General features: G+C 41.2%; 1 protein-coding gene across 3 annotated transcripts in view; it reads left to right on the top strand.

The window, feature by feature from the left end:
- The first annotated feature begins 374 nt into the window (after positions 1–374).
- Positions 375–24,394, top strand: part of COP1 (COP1 E3 ubiquitin ligase) — a 121,034-nt gene continuing 97,014 nt past the window's right edge. Inside the window, exons 1-6 of one of the 3 annotated variants that reach the window (XM_079981353.1) lie at positions 375–925; positions 5,351–5,410; positions 7,172–7,269; positions 10,591–10,667; positions 11,544–11,663; positions 21,641–21,709. In XM_079981353.1, the coding sequence (XP_079837479.1) occupies positions 501–925; positions 5,351–5,410; positions 7,172–7,269; positions 10,591–10,667; positions 11,544–11,663; positions 21,641–21,709 (849 nt within the window). In that variant the 5' untranslated portion in view covers positions 375–500. The remainder of the gene's footprint in view (positions 926–5,350; positions 5,411–7,171; positions 7,270–10,590; positions 10,668–11,543; positions 11,664–21,640; positions 21,710–24,394) is intronic. The other 2 variants (XM_079981352.1, XM_079981354.1) reach the window with 2 other exon arrangements.

Genomic DNA, 24,394 nt, shown 5'->3' on the forward strand with positions numbered 1-24,394 from the left:
GGTAGGCCCGCTCCGGTTGCTAGGCTACCCAGCCTTTCGCTCCTTGTGCGCAGGCGCGTCGCCTTGCGCTTTCTGACAGGAAGGGGAAAAAACCCAACGCAAGCCGACTGGCGACGTTCATCTCGTTGGTAGTACGCTTTTTGTCAACCGACGGGCTCTTCTTAATAAAGTTTCAACAATGACGTGCTTTCCCCGCCTCCTCTTTTCCCGGGAGGGGAGGGGAGGCGTCCAGGAACCAATCAGATTCCTCTCCCGCGTCCCTCTCCCCCTCCATCTCTGGGTTGGGAGGGGAGGCGGCCCGCGGGAACCAATCAAGTTCCCGCGCACGGAGTGGAAGGGGCGGAGGGAAGGCGTCGGCGGCGTCGCCGAGCGAGAGTTTTTATTTTCGTTGTTGAAACTTTATTGTCCCCTCCCTCCCCGTAGACAGTCGCCCGTGGTGAGGGGAAATGATGCGCTGACTGAACCGGGCGGGCGACCCGTCGAGCCCAACAGGCCTCGGGATGTCAGGGAGCCGGCAGCCGCCTCCGCCGCCGCCGCCGCCCCAGCAGCAGCAGCAGCAGCACTCGACTCCGGCGCCGGGGCCTGGCGCCGCCGCGGCGGCCCCCCCGGGACCTTCCTCTTCCTCCGCAGCCTCCTCCGTCACCACCTCGGCCTCCTCGGCGGCGCCGGGCTCCTCCGCCTGCGCCCCGGCGGGGCTGGGGGCCCCCGCGCGGCCTGTGCTGGTGGCCGCCGTGGTCTCCGGCTCCTCCTCCTCCTCCTCCGGCGGGGGGCTTTCGCGGCTGGCCGGGGCGGCCCGGGCCGGGGCCTCGGGGAGCGGCGCGGCGGCGGCGGGCGGCGCGAGTGGCAGCAGGAAGAGGCCGCTGCTCACCCCGCTCTGCAACGGCCTTCTGAACTCCTACGAGGACAAGAGCAACGACTTCGTGTGGTGAGTTGGGCGGGGAGGGAGGCCGGGCGAGAAGCCGCCACGGGGATAGCCGAGAAATCCCCATTAGCAGTGACGCTCCTAGGCCAGAAGGGTTTCCTTTCTGACAGGTAAATGCCCACCCAGAACGGCTCTTTTCATGTCGAGGTGTCTTTATATTATTCTGTTTTGTGTTGAGCTTTCAAAGTTTCCAATTGGTGTTTTGTTTTGGTACTGGCCATTGACCGTAATAAAACGACTAGTAATAATAACAACAGTGGCGGTGGCAGGCTGCACACCTGCACACTGATGCAGAGCAAGGTGATAGACTATATGGGACTGGCAGAGATGACTGGCAGAATCCGGAGGACCAGGGAAGAGAGACGGTGGAAGATGATTGGAAGAAATTTAAGGACTATCTTAGAAAACATTGCAAAATTAATGAATGTTAGAATGACGTGGGTTTCAGAAGTTAAGGGGTTTTCAGCGGTATTGATTAAGTAAAAGGAAAAGAAAGGTTAAAAATTAAATTGAAAATAGGGGAGAGGATTTGCTGATTAGATAATTAGAAATTGGAATACAGAAAGGGGAGGTATGAGGAGGTCGGGGAAGTAAGTTATACGAAAATAAGGGATTGAAACTATACCTGTTTTTGTTTGTGTTTGTTTGTACTGTTGTTTTGTCTTTGTGTATTATTTGAAATCTTAATAAATATCATTTTAAAATATATATATATATTATTCTGTTTTGTATTGAGCTTTCAAAGTTTCCAATTGGTGTTTTGTTTTGGTACTGGCCATTGACCGTAATAAAACGACTAGTAATAATAACAACAGTGGCGGTGGCAGGCCGCACACTCATGCAGAGCATAAAGTCCTGGAATTGTAGAGTTGGAAGGCACCACCTAGTCCAACCACCTGCCCAAGGTGGGAATTGAACCCGCAACCCTGAGGTTAAGAGCCTCACACTCATCTCCCAAGCCTTCAAAGTGTGCCTCGGTCACCAGTCCCTTCCTTTGCAGAGGGATTGCTATGAAAGGTTATCGGAAGGAAGCCTTCTTCACATGAGCGCGTGTGGAGGGCTGAGCCCTCAGGAGAAAGTGCCCAAATGCACAGAATCTCTATAACAGCCCTGTGAGGTAGGTCAGTGTTAGATTGAGCTTTGGGGATGGGACCAGGTAGGCCTTTGTTCCAAATGCAACCAGAACTGTTTTTTTCCTTAATGCACAGGGATCGGGGCATGTTGCCTTTATGTGTTCATGGCTGAGGAGTGGTTTGAACTGGGGATTTAGTACCTTATGTTTTAGCAGAGTTCTTACATGTTCTCTTAAAAGCAAAATCTGCTGCGTTCTGTACAGTTTATTTGCTTGTAGTTATGGCTGTGATTGCAACGAGGTAACGGAAAAGTTCAGCACCATTGAACTCATCTCTCCTATGTAGGTGACTGAGGCATGCCCCAGATTTGAAAAAGACAGGTCTGCTGTTGGAAAGTTGGAAAGACTGTAATGCACAAGTAGCTTGTGGTGTTGCTCTCTAGCTAATTTTGGCAAAAAGGATTTGAGGAAACTGGCAAGATTTTAATCAAAACCTTCTTTGTACTCCTCAGCTTGGGTTGTTATGTCTGTTTGATAATCAAAGTGCAGACTTGCCTCAAAAGGTTTTCAAGTGAGTGGTGGCTCACCCACTGATCGCTAAACACTCAAAAAATGTCCTAGGGTTAACTAATTTCAGATGGTATTTTTTGGCAAAGTTTCCCCAGCTGAGGAATTAACAGGTAGATAAAAGGTTTTGAAGGGTAAAAAGAAGAAGATGAATTTGACAATATATTGTACAGTATTCTTTTATTTCTTATGTGAATAAATCACGCCACACTACAATTCCTCCACTGAAACATGGTGATTTCGAAAAAATGTTGGAAAGACTTTAGGATGTACAACAGTTTATGGTGACTCTATTTCTTGTTATACAGATAAATTCCTTAGTAACAAACACTGTTTTGTAAATCTTTGAATAAAAATATTTATAAAAAATAAATACCAGTTACAACCCTGCCAGCTTCTATTCTCTATCCATCCAGCTCTTGGAGAAGTAGATCATAGGGTTCCATTTTCATGCATAAGGATAAAACCAGTAAGAGAAGATCTATCAGAATCTCTTTAGCTAAAAATTTACTTAGCTAAAACTGAAGCCTTATTAACACATTCAGAAAACATTGCGTAGTCAGTGAAATAGACCTAGGTAATGTTGACTGTAAGGTTATACAGTGGTGCCTCGCAAGACGAAATTAATCCGTTCCGTGAGGCTCTTCGTATAGCGGTTTTTTCGTCTTGCGAAGCAAGCCCATTGACAGCTTAGCTTGACTTAGTGCTATTAGCGGTTTAGCGGCTTTTAGCGGATCAGCTGTTTAAGCGGCTTATCAGCGGATCAGCTGATAAGCGGCTTAGCGGCTTAGGAAAAGGGGGGGGGGAGGGGGAAAAACCGCAGGAACTCGCAAGACATTTCATCTTGCGAAGCAAGCCCATAGGGAAATTCGTTTTGCGAAGCGCCTCCAAAAGGGAAAACCCTTTCGTCTAGCGGGTTTTCCATCTTGCGAGGCGTTCGTCTTGCGGGGCACCACTGTATTTTATATGGCACTGGCAGGACTGTAGCCTAGGGCAGTAGGTGACTTCTGTCTGTCCTGGCAGAAGATGCAGTGTGGAATTCAGTAAGTTTCTTTAGGTTACAGGGCAGGGTGAAGCAAAAGATTGCTTGGATCTCCATGCTTACTTTCTCTTAAGACAGCATGAAAACTGAAGTGACTGCTACCTTTGTCTTAGAAATACTTGTTTATCTTGGGGGTGGGCAGTTTTTTGCTGTTCCTTTTCTAGAGGAAAATAAGTCTATGCGGTTTTAGTTCAAATACTATTTGTTGTTGTTGTTGAATCTGGCTTTTAACCAAAAACGATCTGGAGTCTTGAGTTTCATTCTAGAGTTCTTAGGACAAATACTGTGAACATTATGTTTCTACTTTGAGGATTGATACGCTAAAAGAGATTGATGCACCCTTTTGACCTTTCCTAACTTGTGAGGCTTGAGACTTAGTTGTGGGCTCTCCTTCTCAACACTGTTAAAGAAGATGTGAAATATTCTAGAAGGATCGCACTCATGTATGTAGATAAGGCAATTTGATAAACATTTTATACTTGGGATTTCATACAGCTTTTGACAAAATCCCTCATCAAAAGTTGCTAAGCCAACTTTAGCCTGTAAGAAGGCAGGTGGCAACAGTGGAAGAGATTTGGGTATTGGAGCAGGTGGCACCTCTTGCAGACTACTAGAAGGCAGGAGGCAGGCAGGGATGGTAAAACTGTGATATGACTTACTGGAGCCATCACAGAGAGAGTTGGCAGTCATATTCCAGTTCTAGAGTGCCACTTTGGAGGATGAAAAGATTGTTGTGGAGGCAAAGTGAATTTGAGAAGAAAATGCCTAGGAAGTAGTGAAGATATTTTGCTAACTCCACCACTTAATCTTTTTGAAGTTCAATTCCCAATGAAAGGTGCCTTTTGATTTATGCAATTTCAAATATCATTCCAGATATATTATTCCAGATGTAGCTTACATCTCAACATATTTAAGCAGAGTACTTTAGGTGGAACTATTGCATTTACTGCTTTTATGCCATTTTTGGGAAGGTTTTTAAAGTTGTTGCACATGAGATTATTTGAATCAGCTGGTTGGTTTCAGCACAGTTCAATGGTTTCCAAATAAATTGATAATAGGCTTTAACAATGGGCTGGTTTGCACACCACATTAAACCATAGTTCAAAATAAATTGTGGTGCTTTAATCCTCCCCTGCTTCTCCCTTGCTGCTGCTTATGTGTCTGGAAGGAAGAAGAAGAGTTTGGATTTGATATCCCGCCTTTCACTCCTCTTCAGGAGTCTCAAAGCGGCTAACATTCTCCTTTCCCTTCCTCCCCCACAACAAACACTCTGTGAAGTGAGTGGGGCTGAGAGACTTCAGAGAAGTGTGACTGGCCCAAGGTCACCCAGAAGCTGCATGTGGAGGAGCGGAGATGCGAACCCGGTTCCTCAGATTACAAGACTACCGCTCTTAACCACTACACCACACTGGCTCTCAAGCTCAAGCAAGCCATAGTGAGAAACGAACCCAGATTCTGATGCAATAGAAAGCCAGACTTTGACTAGTTTCCTTCTTTATGTGGCAGGAGCTAGGTAGGAACAGCAAAGCGTCTGCGATTTCACCAGTGTGCACTAGTGTGCTGCTTGTTCCCATTAAACCATCATTAACTATGCTTAACCAGGCCAGTGTCTGTTTGTATTTGTTTGATGTTCCTTAGGTGCTGTTCATTCTCTCCCTCTTCTCTTCCCCCTCTCCAGTAAATGGAAAGGTTGCCTGTTTAACTTATGTGATGCATTACTTACACACCTTTCCCCTCTTTGTTCCAGCCCCATCTGCTTTGATATGATTGAAGAAGCTTACATGACAAAATGTGGGCACAGCTTTTGGTAAGATTTGTTGACCAAACTGCATAGCATGATAAATTTATTTGTAAAATTAAGTGTTGTGGGCGGGGGTTGGATTATGGGATGCACCCTGTGCATAGGGTGGATTTTGAGCAATTAGCACAGAATGACATTGTCTGAACATTTTCATGGATACTTCCTAGAGATAGATCCTGAAGACTATACTGGAACCTGCTTTTAGAGTATTTTCCTAGTTAATTTCGTACACAAAACTTATTAATCTGCATTGGGAAATGTCATCTATTGTATAATACCCGAAGTGGTGTTTTTTTACCATAAGAACACCGATCTGTGTAGCAGCTTCCCAGTCCACGTAACCATGATGGGGAGAGACTTGGGCTGCCCTTAATATTAGCCTTAAACGAAGGGCTTGCATGTATAATCTTCTCTGCATAGGACATTTTAAAGCATAAGTCAGTTGGGATGTTGCATAATGCAGGGGGAAATGGTGAAACTCACAGAAGTGGTCCTATGTCTGAGTCCAAGATAATCACCATGCAAATGCTTATAGTCATTATCCAAAATATAAAATGGATATCACTTGGTAGTTCCTAAATGTGTATTGACCACATAATAAATAAACTTTGAATCAATAAACAAATTGGGGATTCATAATCAATAAACAAATTGAGGATTGAAGCAAATTATAAAATAACAAAATTCTTCTAAAAATCTGGTTAAAGAGATTGCATTAATTATACCTGTCATCCCAATATAGGCTTGCAAGAATGTTTTTAAACTACTTTTACTCATCTTCCTTTCGTGATCTCTGAGCACTTGATCAAAATACTTGCACATGGTTGCTGTTGGATGAATGGGGCACATTATGGATAGTGTTGAGGTACCAGCTGACTTGCAGTCTTTCTACCTGATCTGAGGTGTTCTCAGATGTGATTTTGACATGCCCCAGGCTATTACAGTGGTGCCCCGCAAGACGAATGCCTCGCAAGACAAAAAGCCCGCTAGACGAAAGGGTTTTCCGTTTTGGAGGTGCTTTGCAAGACGAATTTCCCTATGGGCTTGCTTCGCAAGACGAAAATGTCTTGCGAGTTTTTCCGACTCCCCCCCCCCCCCCTTTTCTAAGCCGCTAAAAGCGCTAAGCCGCTAATAGCGCTAAGCCGCTAATGGGCTTGCTTCGCAAGACGAAAAACCCGCTAGACGAAGAGACTCGCGGAACGGATTCTTTTTGTCTTGCGAGGCACCACTGTAATGGTAACTCCTGACTGGGCCAAGGTGGTAATTAAATGCCTTTCTGAGAGTGGGAGTGGTCCTAGGCCTTCTGAGAGATGAATCATTAAGAATATTCTGCTCCAGTATAGGATATTCTAACAAGTATAGGCCAGTTGCAGGTGATGCCTTTCTAGACAAGCGTCTTGAGTGAGTAGTCACTTACCTACTCCAGGCTCTCTTGGGTAAAACTGATATTCTAGATCCATTTTAATCAGGGTTCGGGTCCAGTTTTGGTTACCCTGTAATGACCTATTTTGTGAAGAAGGTATTGATTCTCCTTGATCTCTTGGTGGCTTTCAGTACTATCCAAAATGTTTTATCTACTTGAAGATCTTGACTGGTCTTTTACCTGAAGCCATCTAGGCCATAGGCCTACTTCTGCAATGTTTATGGTATACTATGCAAGTAGAAAGCAAGGGATAAAAGAATGTGGCACAACATACTCAGTTGTACACATGCTCTTGCTTGCTGTATTTTCTTTCTCATGGTTCTGGTTTGTTTTCCCTTCAACAGCTATAAATGTATTCATCAAAGCCTGGAAGACAACAACAGATGTCCCAAATGTAATTATGTTGTAGATAACATTGACCATCTTTACCCCAACTTTTTAGGTAAGTTTTAGGATTTGTTGGTGTTGCAGCATTGAATAATTATATTCCAACTTGGGTTTTAATGAGCAGATCTTGTATCATCTGTTTTCTCCTTATTTTTCTAAACATCATTTTGCTAACTTTACAGAATTTGGGTGGCATTCAGCCAGATTTTACTCAGAGTAGACTCACTGAAATTAATGGACATGACTAAGTTAGATCTATTAATATCAGTTGGGTCTCTCAGTTAAGCTTAGTTGATACCATCCAATGTTTCATAGAATGCAGTCTGTAAGCAGGTTGTGCTTTAATACAGTTTCTAGTCAAGCAGCATGTTGTCTGACATACTGAAAAAGTGCTTAGAGCACACTTTGTTTACTGGATTTGGCTTAATTCTTATGGGCATGATGGATAGAGAATGGAATGTTGCTGTAATAAAGAACCTGGATATAGTGTTGTGCAAAATAGATAAATTACCCTTGTGTCAAGGATGGCATATTTGCAAAGTATGTTTTAAAAAATGTTTTTGACATTGAATTTTAAGTTGTTGTAACCCTCCCTAGGTATCATCTAGCTAGGTTTGCTTAGTAAGCTAGGTTTTATACTGGATTTTGCCATAGATGAGGGAAACATTTGGAATATAGCGTAATTTTTGCTACTGCGAAGCAACAGACTTTAGATCTCTGGTTGGGATGTGTGTGTGTGAGTTAGAGATGCAAACTGGAAAGCATTTTAAGATCTTTCGGAACTGCTGCGCTGCTGTTATTTCTTCTGTTCTGCTTCTTACTTCCACGACACCATCTGTCATGATGGAATATCTCATTGTCCTTCTATCAACCTGCTTTGTTCCTTCTTTAGATCACTTCTTTACTAGGCTATTGTAACTTGTGCTGCCCCTGAGCCCTTGTGTGTGTCACATTTATCAAACTGTCCTTACCATGCACTCCTGTCTTGTTAATCTAATACAGAGTAGGAGCATTCTGTGCAGGGATACTTTACAATAATTTAATACAAGATCCGTGTAGTGGAGTATGAACCTTGGGTGCATATTTGCTGTGCCAAGATAGCATAACACACAAGCTAGCACCAAGCAGAATCAAGGATGTAGGTGGCTTGCACAAGCACTTTCTCCTCCAGGAAAATATGCCTGCCTGTTTTACTGACTTTCCACCACCCCAAAATGTGTCTTTAGCTGCCAGCTCTGCTGCCTAATACCTGAAAGTGATGCTCAAGTGTGAGCTCCAGTACCTCAATGTCCCCACTAGATAGTGCTTAGGTGCCGCTTTAGGTTTCATACAAGTAACCATTTCTCCAGTATCAGTAATGTCAGATGATCTAAATTGTTGTGTGAAAATATCACTGCTAATAAGGGATTAATTGGAAACAAATGGTGCTTTGGCAGTGAACTGGCATGGAAAAAGATAGCGGGTTTGGGATTTCCTTGAAGATGATTCTAACCTCTTCCCCACTTCTTTGGCCCAAAATGTATTCCCCTAGAAATTTAACAGTGCACTGTATACCCCATTGTATGATGTCTAGATCAGTGAGAGAATTAGCCTTATGTAAGTGAGCTACATTGTGCAGTGAAATGCGTACATTTGATTACAGCAGGCATAGGCAAACTCCAGCCCTCCAGATGTTTGGGACTACAGTTCCCATCACCCCTGACCACTGGTCCTGTTAGCTATGTATGATGGGAATTGTAGTCCCAAACATCTGGAGGGCTGGAGTTTGCCTATGCCTGGATTACAGACATACCTTCCTGACTTATGCACACCCCACTCGCACATGATCTTGTTTAAAATAGATAGATAGATAGATAGATAGGCAGGCTTTCCCTTGCTTGGGGCTGCTGCCTGAGCTAGGGGAGGTGGCCTTTGATCAGGCAGCACTGGGCAGGAGGCTCCCATCCTGGCAGCAGTTCTGCTAGTGCCCTTCTTGGTTATCGCCCCCCGTGGCCACACAGAAAGGTAGGCTCAGGTGAAGCTGCGTAGTAGCCCCAAGTGATTTCCAGGGTAAGCTCTGTTTCTCTCTCCCCCCACTCCCTATTTAAATGGAGTGCTCCCCACTTTATGCATTTTCACTTCTGCACATAAGTAGGGGGGTGCCTGTACTCCAGTGTATAAAATGTGCTTTCCTCTCCTCCCCCCCCCCCCCCCGCTTGCCAAATGCTTGGTACGTAAATACTGTGTTCTTCTACTTTGCTCATTCTGTTATAAACAGAAATATATACCCTCCCAAGAGGTCTGGATTATTGCGTTTTTCTCTCACTACATTTCTAGATATTTTGCTCTAGGAAATCTAAGGTACTGACCTGTTTGAGAAAGTGTGGTAACCAGCTGGGAATATCTACATGTGAATGTGCTTGACCCTGTGCTGTAGGCAAGACTCATTTATTGCATAGCAAGGAAGGTCCCTTGCTATGAAAAAATTAAAGTGTTGTTGTTGGTTTTTATTACTTTGAATGTGTAAACAAACTACACGTGGAATGAAATTCTGGAGAGAACATAGATTAAAGTGTTTGTTTTAATTATTCAGATCTTATTTGAATATTTAAAACCTATTTATTTAAATATTTAAAGCCTACATCAGATGATCTCAGGGTAGAGTACACATATATCTAAAAGTAATTCTAATTAAGAATAAGCAGCAAATAATTATAAAACACATTGCTATAGTATTAATCTGTAAGATCAACAGTTCCCCAAAGCCTGAGAAAATAACTAGGTCTCAATGCTGAAACGCAGACAAAGTTGGCATCAGGTGGATCTCAGATGGGAAGATATTCCACAGGAGGGTGTGTAAATCCCAAAGGTGGGATAGTTGAGAAGGGCCTCCCCAAAAGATCACAATGCTCAAGCACAATACAGGGAGAGACACTACTTCAGCCCAGTTGTCCAGGGCTTTGTAAGTCTTAACCAATACCTTTAAATTTCGACCGGAAATGCATTGGCAGCCAGTGCAGTCTCTTAAAAACTGATTTTATGTGGTTGCCTTTAACTGTTCCCTTTATGGCCTAGCTGTCCAACATTACTTCATTTTCAGCTGTTCAATATTTTATTTCATAATGTGTGGCTTTATCAGCAATTTATTTACACATACTTAAACCATGTGTTTTGCAATGTTACTGTGTAAACAAAATAGACAATCTATAGAAAAAGTTGTGAAATGATTTTAATTCAGTCACATTAAATGAGTAAAACTGAGAGGTTGGAAAGATTCCTTTGTTTGATTTGCCGAGTAAGACTAATTTCCTAGTAAACATGCTTCAAGACAGAACACACAACACACACAACCACATATGTAAAAAATCACTGTTTATTTTTTCCCCCTTTTGTTTAGTGAATGAACTTATCCTTAAACAAAAGCAAAGATTTGAGGAAAAGAGATTCAAACTGGACCATTCAGTGAGTAGCACCGTATGTCCAAATTTCTTACTCTCATTTTTCTTCTGGGTAATAATTTTAGTTACGGGTACTGTTTGTTCAGATTTGTTGCTTAAAACCACAGGTCATCATGGCAGGAAACATGAGAGATGGATGTGGAGATGAAAAATGGAACAAAAATATTCTTTAAAATTAAATTTTATTATTACTTTAGATTTTGTGATAGGTTTTTATATTCTAGGAATCAGTTATGCAGTTCCAATATACATATTCAGCTTTTTCTGTTGCAAACGGAGGCTTGGATTTGAGTGGAGATTGGAATGTGTGTAAATAGTCATATGTGTTCAGAGAAAACAAATTGATGTAGCGTACCAGGTGTAATAAGCTCATATAACTACAATCCTGGACTAATATAGAGTTGCAAGGGACCCTGAGGATCTAGGAATATGCTGCCACCCCATACAGTTTTGAGTAGAAATGGTAAAAAGTTCATTCTTCATGCTTATAGTAAAATGATTCACAGTTTTTTCAATTAAACTTTACCCTGGAAAATAGGGCTCTATATTTCTTTTAAGAATTATTATCAAGACATCGACTTGCCCAAAGCTAATGTACATAAATGTTTCCCCTGAAATCTGTACCTAAGTTTCCACTGCACAGCTCCAAGGTTTGGTTCCAAATAACTATAGGCACTGTTTTGCTCTTTCAGAGGGGCATTCTGTTCTTACCTCTTGTCTCTCCTGAGGGTTAGATGGAAGCTGTGGAATAGTGTACAGTGGGTGGACGGCACTTAAGATGGGTGAATCTCTTTTTTGTGAGAAATGCATGTCTGTAATCTATAAATTGCTGCAACATTTATTTGCCTGTTTCCACCAACTCATACCTGTCTGTTTGTTTGCTTGCTTTTAGAATGGCCACAGGTGGCAGATATTTCAAGATTTGCTGGGAACAGATCAAGATAACCTTGATTTGGCCAATGTTAACTTAATGTTAGAACTCCTGGTCCAGAAGAAAAAACAACTGGAAGCAGTAAGCTTTTCCCCTTCTCTCTGTTAATAAATACATTAAGGAGAATTACTTTTTGTTTGGTGAAATTCTAATACAGTCATTCCTTGGTTCTTGGACAGCTTAGTTGACAAACAAATTGGCTCCCAAACACTGAAAACCCGGAAGTAAGTGTTCTGGGTGGGGAACACTTAATGGGAAACCCAGCCAGATGGATGGGATATAAATAATAAAATTCTGGTTTTCGAATGGTTTTTGGAAACCGAACGTCCGACACAGCTTCCGCTTGAGTGCAGAAAGATCCTGCAGCCAATCGGAAGCTGCGCCTTGGTTTTCAAACAGTTTCATTTTTTTAAAAAAATTATATTTATTAGCCGTTTAAAGATTACAAAAGAAAAAGAATTAAACAAGACAATATAATACAATACAAAAACAAAACAAAAACACCACACAACCCAAACCCTAAAACATTGAATCAACCAAACAAGACAAAAACAATTAAAAACACATCCAATAATTTCGATATCATAACTTTCATTCACTTGTTTCAGCGACCTCCTCACACCTCCCTTTTTGTATTCCACTTCAATTAGCTGTTTCAGCAATTCCTTTCCATCTTCCTCTGTTTTCTGTCCTGTAATTTATCTTACATACTCTAACCGTATTTTTTCCCTTTAATACATTTACAATCTGTCTGTACCTAATTCCTTATAACATTTCTGCTAAAGCCATATAACTTCATTCCATCATTTTTCTAACATTCATTAATTTTACAATATTTCTGTAAATAATCTTTAATTTTTTTCCAATCTTCTTCCACCGACTCTTCTCCCTGGTCTCGGATTCTGCCAGTCATTTCCGCCAGTTCCATATAGTCCATCAACTTCATCTGCCATTCTTCCCGGGTGGGTAAATCTTGTGTCTTCCAATACTTCGCGATGAGTATTCTTGCTGCTGTTGTTGCATACATAAAGAAAGTTCTGTCCTTCTTTGGCACCAATTGGCCGACCATGCCCAGGAGAAAGGCCTCTGGTTTCTTCAGGAAGGTATATTTAAATACCTTTTTCATTTCATTATAAATCATCTCCCAGAATGTCTTAATCCTTGGGCATGTCCACCAAAGGTGAAAGAATGTACCTTCAATCTCATTACATTTCCAACATTTATTTTCGGGCAAATGATAAATTTTTGCAAGCTTGACTGGTGTCATGTACCACCTATAAATCATTTTCATTAAATTCTCTCTTAGGGCATTACATGCCGTAAATTTCATACCTGTGGTCCATAACTGTTCCCAGTCAGCCATCATAATGTTATGTCCAACATCTTGTTACCATTTAATCATAGCAGATTTCACCATTTCATCCTGAGTGTTCCATTTCAACAGCAAGTTATACATTCTTGACAAATTCTTGATTTTGGGATCTAACAATTCTGTTTCCAATTTTGATTTTTCCACCTGGAAGCCAACTTTTTTGTCCAAATTATATGCCTCCATTATTTGGTAATAATGGAGCCAATCTCGCACTTTGTTTTTTAATTTTTCAAAGCTCTGCAGTTTTACTCTGTCTCCATCTTGTTCCAAAATTTCCCAATATTTCTGCCATTTGGCCTCCATATTGAGTTTTTTCTGTGCCTTCGCTTCCATTGGTGACAACCATCTTGGGGTTTTATTTTCTAACAAGTCGTTATATCTTATCCAAACATTAAACAGTGCTTTTCTAACAATATGATTTTTAAACGCTTTATGTGCTTTTACCTTATCATACCACAAATATGCATGCCAACCAAATACATTGTTAAAACCTTCTAAATCCAGCACATCAGTGTTTTCAAGAAGCAGCCATTCTTTCAGCCAGCAAAAAGCAGCTGATTCATAGTAAAGTTTAAGGTCTGGCAGGGCAAATCCACCTCTTTCTTTAGCATCAGTTAATATCTTAAATTTTATTTGAGGCTTCTTGCCCTGCCAGACAAATCTGGAAATATCTCTCTGCCACTTCTTGAAACAATCCATCTTGTCTATAATTTGCAATGTTTGAAACAAGAACAACATCCTTGGCAATACATTCATTTTTATCGCAGCAATTCGACCTAGCAATGATAGCTTCAAATTTGACCATATTTCTAAGTCCTTTTTCACTTCAATCCAACATTTCTCATAATTATCCTCAAACAGGTTCACATTCTTGGCAGTCATGTTAACCCCTAAATATTTCACTTTATTGACCAATGTTAATCCTGTCTCCTCCTGGAACTTCTCTCTCTCATTCACAGTTAATTTTTTCTCTAAGACCTTAGTTTTCATTTTATTCAACTTGAAGCCTGCTACCTGTCCAAATTCTTGAATCAGTTCCAGTACCCTTTTGGTACTAGATTCTGGCTTCTGTAAAGTCAATACTAAGTCATCAGCAAATGCTTTCAGTTTGTACTGTTTAGCTCCCACTTGTATACCTTTAACCTCTTGGTCCTTTCTAATCATATTTAACAATACCTCCAGGACCGATATGAAAACAATGGAGAGATTGGGCAGCCTTGTCGTGTTCCTTTCTCAATCTTAAACTCTTCTGTCACTACATTGTTCACAATTAATTTTGCCTTTTGTTCTGAATAAATTGCACCTATACCATTTTCAAAGCCTTGACCTACCCCCATCCCCTGTAAATTCTTCTTCATAAAATTCCAAGAAATATTATCAAAAGCTTTCTCCGCATCCACAAATATCAAAACTACCTTGGTATTGATATTCACTTGTAATTTTTCTAGAATATTAATTATATTCCTCATGTTGTCAGACAAATGTCTGCCCGGGAGAAAGCTCGCTTGGTCTTTATGAATTTCTTCTACTAGAACCTTTTTTTAATCTTTTAGCCAAAATGTCTGCAAAAATTTTATAGTCCACATTAAGCAGCAATATGGGGCGGTAGTTCTTAAGCTGTGTCTTTTCAGTCTCTGTTTTTGGTATAAGTGTAATGTAAGCTTCCTTCCACGACTCTGGTGCCTTTCTCCCTTCCAAAATTTCGTTACAGACTTCCTTCAGTGGTTGTATTAACCATTCTTTCAAAGATCTGTAGTATCTTGAAGTCAAACCATCTGGTCCTGGAGATTTACCTAATTGCATATTCTGAATGGCCCCTTCCACCTCCTGATCCGTTATTTTATAGTTCAACATTAACTTATTTTCCTGAGAAATTTTCTGTAGTCCATTTATTTTCAAAAATAGATCAATGTCCATTTCTTTCTGCTTCTCCTGTGTATAAAGTTGTTTAAAATACCTCTGGAAGCACTTCCTGATCTCCACTGGGTTCTGTACATTCTTTCCTTCCACTTCCAAATTCGTAATAGTATTAAGTTTTTGTCTTTTTTTTTCATTTGCCAAGCAAACAATTTTCCACACTTATTTGCCGATTCAAATGTCTTTTGTCTCATCTGTTTAATCTTCCATTCTATTTCCTGATTCATCATTTTCATATATTGTACTTGGTATAACTTTATCTCTTTCAGGATCTCCTGTGACTTTGGTTTTGCTCTCAGTTTCTTCTCTCCTTCCTTTATTTTCTCCAGGATTTTATCTTTTTTTTCATTTTGGGTTCTCTTCTTGATTGCATTCTGTTGTATCAAAAATCCTCTCATAACCGCTTTACTTGCGTCCCAGATTACTCTTTTTTCCACTGTAGTATTCATATTTATCTCAAAATAATCTCTCAAGGTTTTTTGGGCCTTCTTGGTCACTTCTTCATTCCTAAATAAAGTATCATTCATCCTCCATCTAAAAGAACCAATTAGCGTCAATTTCAATTCCATCTTCACAGCATTATGGTCAGAACAGGTTTTGGGGCAAATCTCCACTTTGCTGGTCTTTGGAGCCAGTCCTCTAGTTACCCATATTTGGTCAATTCTTGTCCGTGTCATTTTAGCCTCAGAGAAGAAAGTTCCCTCTCTTCCCAGAGGATTCTTCATTCTCCAGATATCAACTAAATCCATATTTTCAGTCATGTCAAAGAAGGTTTTTGGTAGTCTACCATCTTTGGTAATTACCTATCTCTGTGCCTTATCCATATTTGTAGACACCACTCCATTCATATCTCCCATCAAAATCATATTGTAATCCATATAGTCCAACAGAGTCTCATGTAACTTCTTAAAAAATTCCGATTTTCCTTCATTTGGTGCATAGGTGCCTACTATCAAGAATTTCTCTCCTTGTGATTGGATTTCAATTGCAACCAATCTTCCTTGATCATCTTTGAATATAAATTTCGGTGATAGGCTCTCCTTTGCATAAAGAACTACACCTCTTTTTTTAACTTTATCTGATGAAATAAATTCATGGCCCAATCTTTTATTACTCAATATCTTCCTGTGTAGCCTTATCACATGTGTTTCTTGTAGGCAAATCATGTCCAATTGTTCTTTTTTCAATAAATGAAAGACTCTCCGTCTTTTTTCCAGGGAGTTCAGTCCATTGACATTCCAACTCAATACTTGCAACGCCATGATATAATTACTCTGATTTTCCTCCAACTGCACCCAATGCTTGCTCTTCTTCTGTTAGTAGTGTTGGTGTCACATTCACTGGGGGTCCAGTTCAAAGGATAATGTTGCTATATCCACTATTCCTCTATTTGATGATCTTCTGTCCAATGCTCTTTGCTCTAGTCCTCTATCTGGTGATCTTCTATCCGATGCTCTTGGGTCTTTTCCAAGTTCCTTCCGCAGATCTTCGTGATTATACAAGAACTTTACTTTGTCTTCTACTGATCTTATTTTTATTTTCCTTCCTTTGAAACTGAAAGATAAACCTTGGGGAAATTCCCACCTGAAGACGATCCTTCTCAATAGGGCCACCAAATCTCCATAGTTAGATCTGAGATCCAAAAGATATTTCGGAACGTCTTTAAAAATTTCCACTCTTGAATGTTGTACTTCCAAGGTCTTCTGGTAGTGCCAACCCAAAATTCTGTCTCTCTCTTCTTTAGTTCGGAGGGTGATCAAGCAGTCTCTTATTCTATTCTCTTTTTCCCTCCTCTTCCAAGTCTGAAGGCTCTCACAAATCTGAACTCCTCTTGCTCCAAGTCCAAGTCCCAAAAATCAGCAAATTCCTGCGTAAGAAAGTCTATCAAACTGTCCTTCTCCAATTCAGGTAAAGCTCTGATCCTCAGATTCGTCTGTTTTTCTTTAAGTTCAATCATAGAAAGCGTCAGCTTATGGTCTTCAAGTTGCCTCTGTAGGGCTGGGACTCTTTCTCTCTCCAGTTGTGTTACTTTACATTCCACAGCAACAGCTATTTCCCTAGCTTCCTCCGCAGTCTGCCGTATCAAGGTAGATTCTTGAATCAATTTCTGGATGGTTTCTGTATTGGTATTCACCTTTCGTCCCAAATTATTTATACTTTCTGTATTTAAATCAATTTTAATAGTTGCCGCATCCACTTTCTTGTTAAGCTGTTCCAATGAGTCATTTATCTTACTTAATGCCAGCGCTAAAGTCTCTTCTGTTGACATTCCTCTTTATTTAGAATGTACTGGTACAGCCGCAGAGGAAGCAGGGCCCCCCGATGTTGAGGCCCTCCTAGGTTGCTGCCAGGTCTTCCCAGAACTTGTTGTTTTTTCAGGAATTGACTGGTCTATTTTTTCCTTTCCATCTGCCATAACACTTAAGAAATTCAAGGTCAATCCCACAGTCACACAATTTTTATCTTGCAGCTGGAAATTCCCCCAATCCAACTCTTGTGACAGTTTCAAAAGCTTCCTCTAGAGGGAAACAGTTGCTATTTGTATCAATCCATAATGTTCCCTTTTAGAACGCAGTTCAAACAATAAAATTAGTTTCAGTTACTTTTACTCCTTTTTAAGGTCAGACGGAGACAATTGAAACAATGTATCTCTCTTATTTAGCTAGCTGTCAGCTAGCTGTCAGCAAACGTTCTATTCGCAATCAATAAACAATCCAAAGCACGACAATCTTGCTAGCAGCCCGTTTCCAGGTTCGGAGCAGTGGTATTTTAGCTTCCTTCACTCTCTCCTGCAGGCATATACAATCCAAAACTTCCCTCCTCTTCTCCTGCTTCCAAGGGGGGTTTAATATTTTTTACTGATGGAAATTTAGTCCTTTACAATAGGCTTTCCAAGACTCTAGCTTGCAGCCTCTTTGCTTCAGTCTATTTACAAAAGGGGAAGGCGGACTTCCTGTTTTGAACCTCCCCGTTTCAATGCCAAATTAAGATGTTTAAAAATCCAATTCTTCACTCTACTCACGGGTAGTTGCTTTAAGATCAAATTGTCCACAGGAAGAAGTCAGCGCTCTCCGGCAACAGCTATGCGGCTTCGCTCCGTGGAAAAAGCAGTCGAATCGAAGCACTGCGCTGCTCACCCCACGTCGCTCCGGATCCCCGAAACCGGGTTTCCCCACGAGTAGGGGAGGCGCAAAAGGTGCCCGCCGAATCCCACGTTCACAGGCTTCACCCGCCTATGATTTTTAATGGGTCTCCGCCTTCGCCGTGGCGGCCAGACCCGGATTTCCACGAGGCAAATTCCTCCCGGTCAGAGGAATTCCGCCATTGCCAAAGGCACCAACCCGGAAGTGGTTTTCAAACAGTTTCAGGAGTCTAACGGACTTCTGGAATGGATGAAGTTTGAGAACCAAGGTTCCACTGTACAGTACAAAGGTGACTTCCTGATTAGCATTGTTGCTTAGCATTGTTGCTTAGCCATTTTAATACAAGTAGGAAAGCTTGTAAATGCCACTTACCTGGTAACTTGTGGTGAGTTATAATAGAATTGTAGAGTTGGAAGGTACCCCCAGGGTCATCTAGTCCAACTCCCTGCAACGCAGGAATCTCAACTAAAGCATCCATTACAGATGGCCATCCAACCTCTGCTTAAAAACCTCCAAGGAAGGAGAGTCCATCACCTTCTTAGGGAGGTCATTCCATTGTGGAACAGAAAGTTCTTCTTGATGTGATGGAGGGACTCAGGAGTGAGGCTGCTTCTCTTGCAATAAGAGCTGGGTGAAGCTACCAAGGCACTCTGGCCCTTATACCACAGAGGGACTGCGCAGGCAGGCGGCTTCTTTAAACTGCTTCACTGAGGGCCTGTGGCTGCCCACGCCTCAGCGAGCTGTTTAACAAAAACCCCACTCCAGCTTGCATGAGCTGGATGCTGTGGGCTTGATCAACTGAGAAGCAGACTTACTTAACCCTCCGCTTCTCAGCTGATCAAGTCCCCCTTTGGCGCGTACATGGGGTGAGCAGACTGACTCTTTTTTTCTCCCCCACTCAATGGACCTGCCTCAGTTGCCTTAGCATGGGCAGATGGGCAGCAGTTTTGAAAGAGACAGAAGCTGCACACAGTGATGTTAATTGTTTCCATGGCCGGCAACTGCCATCTTTCTCCTCGCCTTCTTTCCGACATTGTGATGCCCCACCATATTGTGATGTTTCACAATGTTGTAAAGCAGATACCACCCAGCCCAACATGGTGTAACAAATCAAGCTTGCACTACTTGTAACCCACCTTGTAAAGCACTGCCCTCAAGAGAGCCATTGGCCAGCTACAAGAAATATGATAAACGTGTTGTTTGCTTGGGTTTGCTAATAACTGGTGGACCAGGATACAAAATTGCTGGGCTACATTCAGATTTCTGGGTTTGGTCCTGGATTAAATGAAGCTGATGATTCTGATGGGAAAAAAGGTCAACAAAGCCTCTATTCTTGCTTTTTTCAACTTTTCACAGCCATTTTCACTTTTATCTTCTACTACATTAACATCAACAGTCCCTAAGACAGTTGGCTGGCACACTGTACACCTCCTTCCTGCAACTCCTGCAGCCAAGCATATTGCTCTGCTTTCCTTTGGACCACGTCAACCAGGACGAGAGGGGGGTCTTGTCGTTTGGGCAGTATAGGGCCTCCATACACACTGCCCTGGCTTTCCCCCCAGGGAGGACTCTTTGGTGCTTTTAATATAGCTGTTTGACTTCACCCCTGGAGGTGCACTCCATTGTCTCTCAAGACCAGGCATAGGCAAACTTGGCCCTCCAGATATTTTGGGACTACAACTCCCATCATCCCTAAGTAACAGGACCAGTGGTCAGGGATGATGGGAGTTGTAGTCCCAAAATATCTGGAGGGCCGAGTTTGCCTATGCCTGCTCAAGACAGACAGATACCAACAACTAACATCAAAATCAATTTTTTCTTTTTTGAAAGGACACTACTTTCGCTCCCCGCTCCTCCTGTTCCACTGCTGTGTGGAGTGGGTACATATGCACCTTAACAGATTTAATAACCTTGGTGTGCACTAATATGCATAAATTCTTGGCTTTAAAAGCTATTGAACTTTTTAAAGGCCTATTTTTGTATGTTTATACGGCTTTAGATATTTTTAAGGCCTGTTGTGCACAGATTTATTACACTTATATTCCACCTTCAGGAGAGTTACCAGGAAGTCTCCTATCCAAGCATTTAGCAAATTCAAAGCTGCTTATATTCAGCACTGGTTGCTACATGATGTGCCTTCTAACCGCAACTATGGCCTGTAGCGCCGATATGCATAAATGTATGAACTAACAAGATTGGAGATTGCTTAGGAAACATTTTTGTCCCGTTTGAGTCGACACTGAAAAGAGGAGTACTTTTAAATATGTAACATTTGCCCAACCAATAGTGAATGGAGATCTAATTAATTGGGTTGGGGAAGTGTGATGCGGTATTTTTCAGCTGCACAACCTTTTCCCGTAACTTAGTCTTCAGACAAAAACGCAATAAAGTGGAACAAATAGCTGTATGCCTACATTTAGACTCTCAGTTCCTCAGAGAAATTATCCTGGTATATATACAGTATGTATATAGCCTCCAGTAACAGTTTACTCTGCTTATTTTCCAGAATCTTTTGTGTTAATTGTATCATTGTCTTTTAGGGGAGGATAGCATTGATAATAAAGGATATTGGGCTGGTGCAGATAAAATGCTTGTACTAGGTAAATAGCCAGTTTTAGGAATATAAGACCCTAAGCCAAAACTGATCTACTTTGTGGAGCAAATTCTCTCCAACCAAGATTTTCCTTATTGCAGAATCTAAAAATCTAATTTGGAGTGGGTTTCAGATTGTGAGTGAAGTGAAAATGGCCTGTATTTGTATTCCCAAAGCTGGTTCTATAATACATGACCTGGAAAGCTTGTCTGCAAACAAATGCTGGCTCCCTTGGCCTGAAGCGAGATGAGCGTCATACCCCATAATCAAGTTTGACTGGACTTAACCACCCAGGGGTCCTTTACATTTACCTATAAAACCAATAATGTTTGAAACCTAAACATCACATGGATGGGTAATGACAGTCGTTCCCTTTTCTGCCAGTGAACAAATGTACAAAAAGGTCTGGGTGAATAAATGGGTTTTTAACTAGTGCTGTAAATCCACCAGAGTCCGCATCAGTGAAATCTGAAAGGTGAGGGCATTCCATAATTATCAAGGTGCCACACATGCAGATTGCCATGTAATGTACAAAATGTAATTGTACAGGTTTTTGTACATACAGTGGTGCCTCACAAGACGAAAAGAATCCGTTCCGCGATTCTCTTCGTCTAGCAGTTTTTTCGTCTTGCGAAGCAAGCCCATTGACGGCTTAGCGGATTAGCGCTATTAGTGGCTTTTCGCGGCTTATCGGCTTAGCAGATAAGTGGCTTAGCGGCTTAGAAAAAGGGGGGGAAAGGGGGGGGAAGTCAGAAAAACTTGCAAGACATTTTCGTCTTGCGAAGCAAGCCCATAGGAAATTCGTTTTGCGAAGCGCCTCCAAAACGGAAAACCCTTTCGTCTAGCGGGTTTTTCGTCTTGCGAGGCATTCGTCTTGCGGGGCACCACTGTATTTCCATTTGTAGTCACGTATCACCTTAGTGTCTTGTATATGCATATATTTAGAGAGAGAAAACATTTGCACGTATCTTAGAAATTATTTTATTTTATTTGGCACTTAGTCCCGTTTTTATGTCTAAACCTTCTGTTACAGGAATCCCATGCTGCCCAGCTACAGATTTTGATGGAATTCCTGAAGGTTGCCAGGAGAAATAAAAGAGAGGTAACGTAACCTACTTAACACAACCTACTTGATTTACTACTATTGATGTTTTTTTTCCATTGCACTATTTTTAATAATGCGAGTTGGCATATCACATTGTGCTAATATAGAGGTGTGTTCGGTGGGAATCCTTTCCAACAGAATCTTTAAAACACATGGATTTGAAAGACTCCATATCATACTGTGAAGGATGGTTTGTGTTCTTGTGTTTCAACTTGAATTGGGTGTTTCTTTTGCTTAACTTTTAATATGCTGGGAAAGAAGACTGTCAAGGACATAGTTGTTGGCAGTTGCAGGAACTTTTTGGAGCAAATTGCAGCTGGGGCTAGAATTGGGCAGCATTGCAAATTATTTTCTAGGAAAGTTTTTAAAAAGTCTTAATATGGAAAGCCTGTTACTGTGTACATACATATATTATAGATTCTAGGGTGATTTAAATTATTATTATTGCTGAAATAATATTGTGGTAGGTCTTATCCCATCTTTATAAAATGTAGGACAAGGGGAGATGGTATCTGTTTAGTGTACTGCGAAAACATGAAGTTTTGCTTTAATTGATTTAGCATGGGGGGAAAGTGTTAAATCTCATAGGATGCAAGTAGGTTTACATCAGGCTTGTTGTCCTATTAGGTGGGGGGAAAGGAAGTTACCCTACATGGCCAGTGTGAATATTTGTCCTTCCAGCTTAAATGAGTGTGCATTTAGGGCCATGGGGTTGTGCACATGTGATTTCAGATTTACTCTGCCCTTGCCCCTCAGTATTGGTGATGCATCTAATGATGATTAGCCTGGAATAAATTAACTATATTTACTCTTAAACTCACGTTCAAAAATTAACACTTTAATTTTAGATGTTGTCATCATCATATCATTATCATTATTATTTCTGTTTCTATTTTTATACTGCTTTTCCTGTGTCCCTGAGTATATAAAAGCCTTTCCTCTTGGTCACAAATCTTGTAGTTTTTTTGCAAATAGTCTTTGTCTTGTCCCTGAACACCCCACTCATGAATGGTAAATTGGATCTAAAATTAGTTGGCTGCTTTAACTTTGTTGTTGGCCAGCAGTAACCGCAGGGTACGTTAAGACTTCCTGGAATGGTCTCTTGGTACCCTTGGGAAGGATCTCCCAAATATCATAAGAAAACAAAAAGGTGTGTGACAGTGGAAATACGTTTTTATTTGTTCCTGAAATGTATACCCCAACTTTAAATAGCCAGTTGGCTTAAAAAAGTTAGCAGTGTTAACAAGCCTGGAAACAGAGCGAGGTTTCCACTTAGCAGTACCCAGTTGATCGGTGCCATGATCTAGTAGAAGTCGAGAGAGAGCTGGTAATAGTGAGGCAGCAAGAGAATAATTTTGGGGGAGGTGTGGGGAACTGGTGTACATCTCAGTTTCTGTACAATGACTCCAAGGCTGCAGAAGATAAGGTAGTAGCATTCTGTAAAATTGCCAAGAGGAGTGAATAGCTGGGAAAGGCCTAAGCTGTGCGTTCTTCTGCTGCTTCTGAAAAGAAAGAACTGGGTTGACATAGAGACTAAAATCCTCTCAGGAGATACCAAGGAGGGCGGGTTTTCCATATTGCAGGGGGTTGGGCTAGATGACCCTTGGGGTCCCTCACAACTCTACAATTCTCTGATTCAGTCAAGGCCTGCACCCTCTCCTTTAAGTGAGCATATCAGTATAATCCCTTCTCACTTAACTGAAGCTTATTGTATACACACTATGAAAAATATTTTGGCCAGCTGAAAATTATTCATTAAGTTTCTTATAGCATGCCCTTCCTCCCAAAGGAGACAAAGGCAACTGCTACAAAGGCAGCTACCCTGGAAGTGTTGCACTACTTTATTTAGCTGCGTACATATACTGAACATTCTGGAGTTGTCATCTTCCTAAATATATCCATTCAACTGCTGGTCCTCCGTCAACATAATGAAGATGTTAAGTAGCGAAAGAGAGACTGTCACTAGTTATTGCGTGGTAACTGTGGACAAATAAATGCATGAATTCTCCAGTGCCGTTGTTAGCTCCTGCTAATCACTTTTCATGTCAAACATGGTTGCTTAGGTCATTTGCACATGTGTATAGGATGATTGATTTATGGGGGGGGGGGGAGAAATGACAAAGGCAAAAATCATTCAGATCACAGATAGTTGATTATTTCTTGTATTCCCAAGGTAGGCTTTTAGCTTCAGTAGTAAATTTTTCATTATCCTTTTTTTAAAAAATGTTTCAGCAATTTCACTGCTCAGTTAGATGAAAATAGCCACAATAGCATGCAGCAGGGATTTGTGCTGGTTTAATGCTCATTTCCATAAGCATCCATCCATTTGTTTGCCTTTTGAAAAATGTGGCATTCAAATCTCTGAAGTTGATTACTCAAAACTACAGTTGCTTTATGATCAGCTTTCTTTTTGTTGCTTTTATAATCTTTATGGTTTTTGGAAAGTGTTCATATAACCAGGGGTAGATTTGACTCTGGAACATACAATGAATTATTGGCAACAACACATTTTATAGACTTTGTAACAAAAGCATATGGTGCCTATGTAAGTACACCCATTACATTTCACAACTGTGTGAGTAGGTCAAATGAAACAATCATTTGAAGCATATATTTGGTATGATTTTCCATTATTGCATTTACTGCACAGATGATAGCTTCGGTTTTCCTTGTTGTCAGCAG

This window comes from Podarcis cretensis, assembly GCF_951804945.1.
Source record: "Podarcis cretensis genome assembly, chromosome: 6".
NCBI classification, from domain to species: Eukaryota; Metazoa; Chordata; class Lepidosauria; order Squamata; family Lacertidae; genus Podarcis; species Podarcis cretensis.